The 1,296-nt window shown below is 52.9% G+C and overlaps 1 protein-coding gene across 1 annotated transcript in view; it reads left to right on the top strand.

The window, feature by feature from the left end:
• Positions 1 to 209: 209 nt before the first annotated feature.
• LOC113202159 (acetylcholine receptor subunit alpha-L1-like) overlaps positions 210 to 1,296 on the top strand; it is a 14,152-nt gene continuing 13,065 nt past the window's right edge. Inside the window, exons 1-4 of the mRNA XM_026416260.2 lie at positions 210 to 489; positions 609 to 757; positions 832 to 876; positions 1,094 to 1,212. Coding sequence (XP_026272045.2) covers positions 408 to 489; positions 609 to 757; positions 832 to 876; positions 1,094 to 1,212 — 395 coding nt within the window. The 5' untranslated portion in view covers positions 210 to 407. The remainder of the gene's footprint in view (positions 490 to 608; positions 758 to 831; positions 877 to 1,093; positions 1,213 to 1,296) is intronic.

The raw sequence follows: 1,296 nt of genomic DNA, 5'->3' as shown, positions 1-1,296 counted from the left end.
AGCTATACAGTACAGCCGCACACATCACGATGCTAGCCTTCGAACAGTACAATTCATTTTTACCACACAAATAATTGGTTTTGTCGTTCCCTTTGTTTTCAGCACAGCAGAGGAAGAATGGGGCAAATATGACTCGCGGTGCTCGCGGTCGGTGCTGCTCCAGACGCCTTATCTCGCTCTGCCTTACTCAAGTCCCCCCTCCCCCCGGCCTTGTTGCACCAGGCTCCGTCCTGGCCAGTCCCATCGAGTCGGCGGTATCAGTCAGTGCCGGCAAAGCAAGAAGCGTGCGGATGTAGAGTCGCTGGAGGGAGGGCATGTGAGCGCGTGCGTGGTGTATGTGAAACCGGGTGAAAAACAAACGGGGCTTCCATTGACTTAGTGCTGTGTTGGATTTGGATTACTCCAAGATGACCGGCGCGCGCACCCTCGCGGCCCTGAACCCGGCCCTCGTGCTGGTCGCGATGCTCAACGTAGTGTTTGGCGTCGAAGGTAAGTTCTGTGCCCGGGCCGAGTAGCCCCCACCCTCACATCAACTCCTCATAATTTTACCGTCTTTTGTGTTCCTTTTGCATACTGCAATATTTTATGCATTTCGTGAAACTTTCCAGGGCAACTATCCACAACTACCCAACCGCCAACACTTGCCGAAATTAGGAATCTCTTGGACAGCCTTAACATCACGGACAACTACTGGGTGCGGCCGGACCTGGGCCCCACGACCATCAACATCTCCCTGGGCATCAAGTCCATTACCCTGGTCAGTGCGCAAAGACAACGTGTAGTGGGTGGGAGCTTCTCTCGCTGCTCGCTGACGACAGTTTTCTGTTACAGTACGAGATGCAGTCCACGGTGACGGTGAGCGCGTGGCTTAGGATGGTGAGTAAAACAGTGCTCCTCAAAATCATTTCTTCGATTGTCCACCAGCCAGCCTACGCTCGGTCGGAGCGAAGGGGCGATTTTGCAAAGCTCCATCTATAATGAGGAAGGGCGCGTAGCTGCCTGTGCGATTTTGCGTTTTCAACGTCGTTTTGATATCTCATTTCACACTGGTCCACGACTTACCGCGAGCATCTTTTCTCTTGTCCGGGTGAAGGAGTGGAGGGACAGCAGCAGAGTCTGGTCGAATTCCGACAACCCGGTCCACAGAGCCATCACGGTCCTCCCGATCAGCAAGGAACACATCTGGCACCCTGACATCGTCCTAAAAAATAGGTAAGGGTCGAACCGGTTCAACAGTCACCGATATTTCCGTTGGTGTCTCTAACAGTACGATTTCAATACAAAAACTTCCAGAAA

This window comes from Frankliniella occidentalis, unplaced genomic scaffold (assembly GCF_000697945.3).
Source record: "Frankliniella occidentalis isolate FOCC.00 unplaced genomic scaffold, Focc_3.1 Scaffold4, whole genome shotgun sequence".
NCBI lineage: Eukaryota > Metazoa > Arthropoda > Insecta > Thysanoptera > Thripidae > Frankliniella > Frankliniella occidentalis.
Note: the sequence above shows the minus strand (reverse complement) of the source record. Positions and strands in the feature narration are given on the sequence as shown.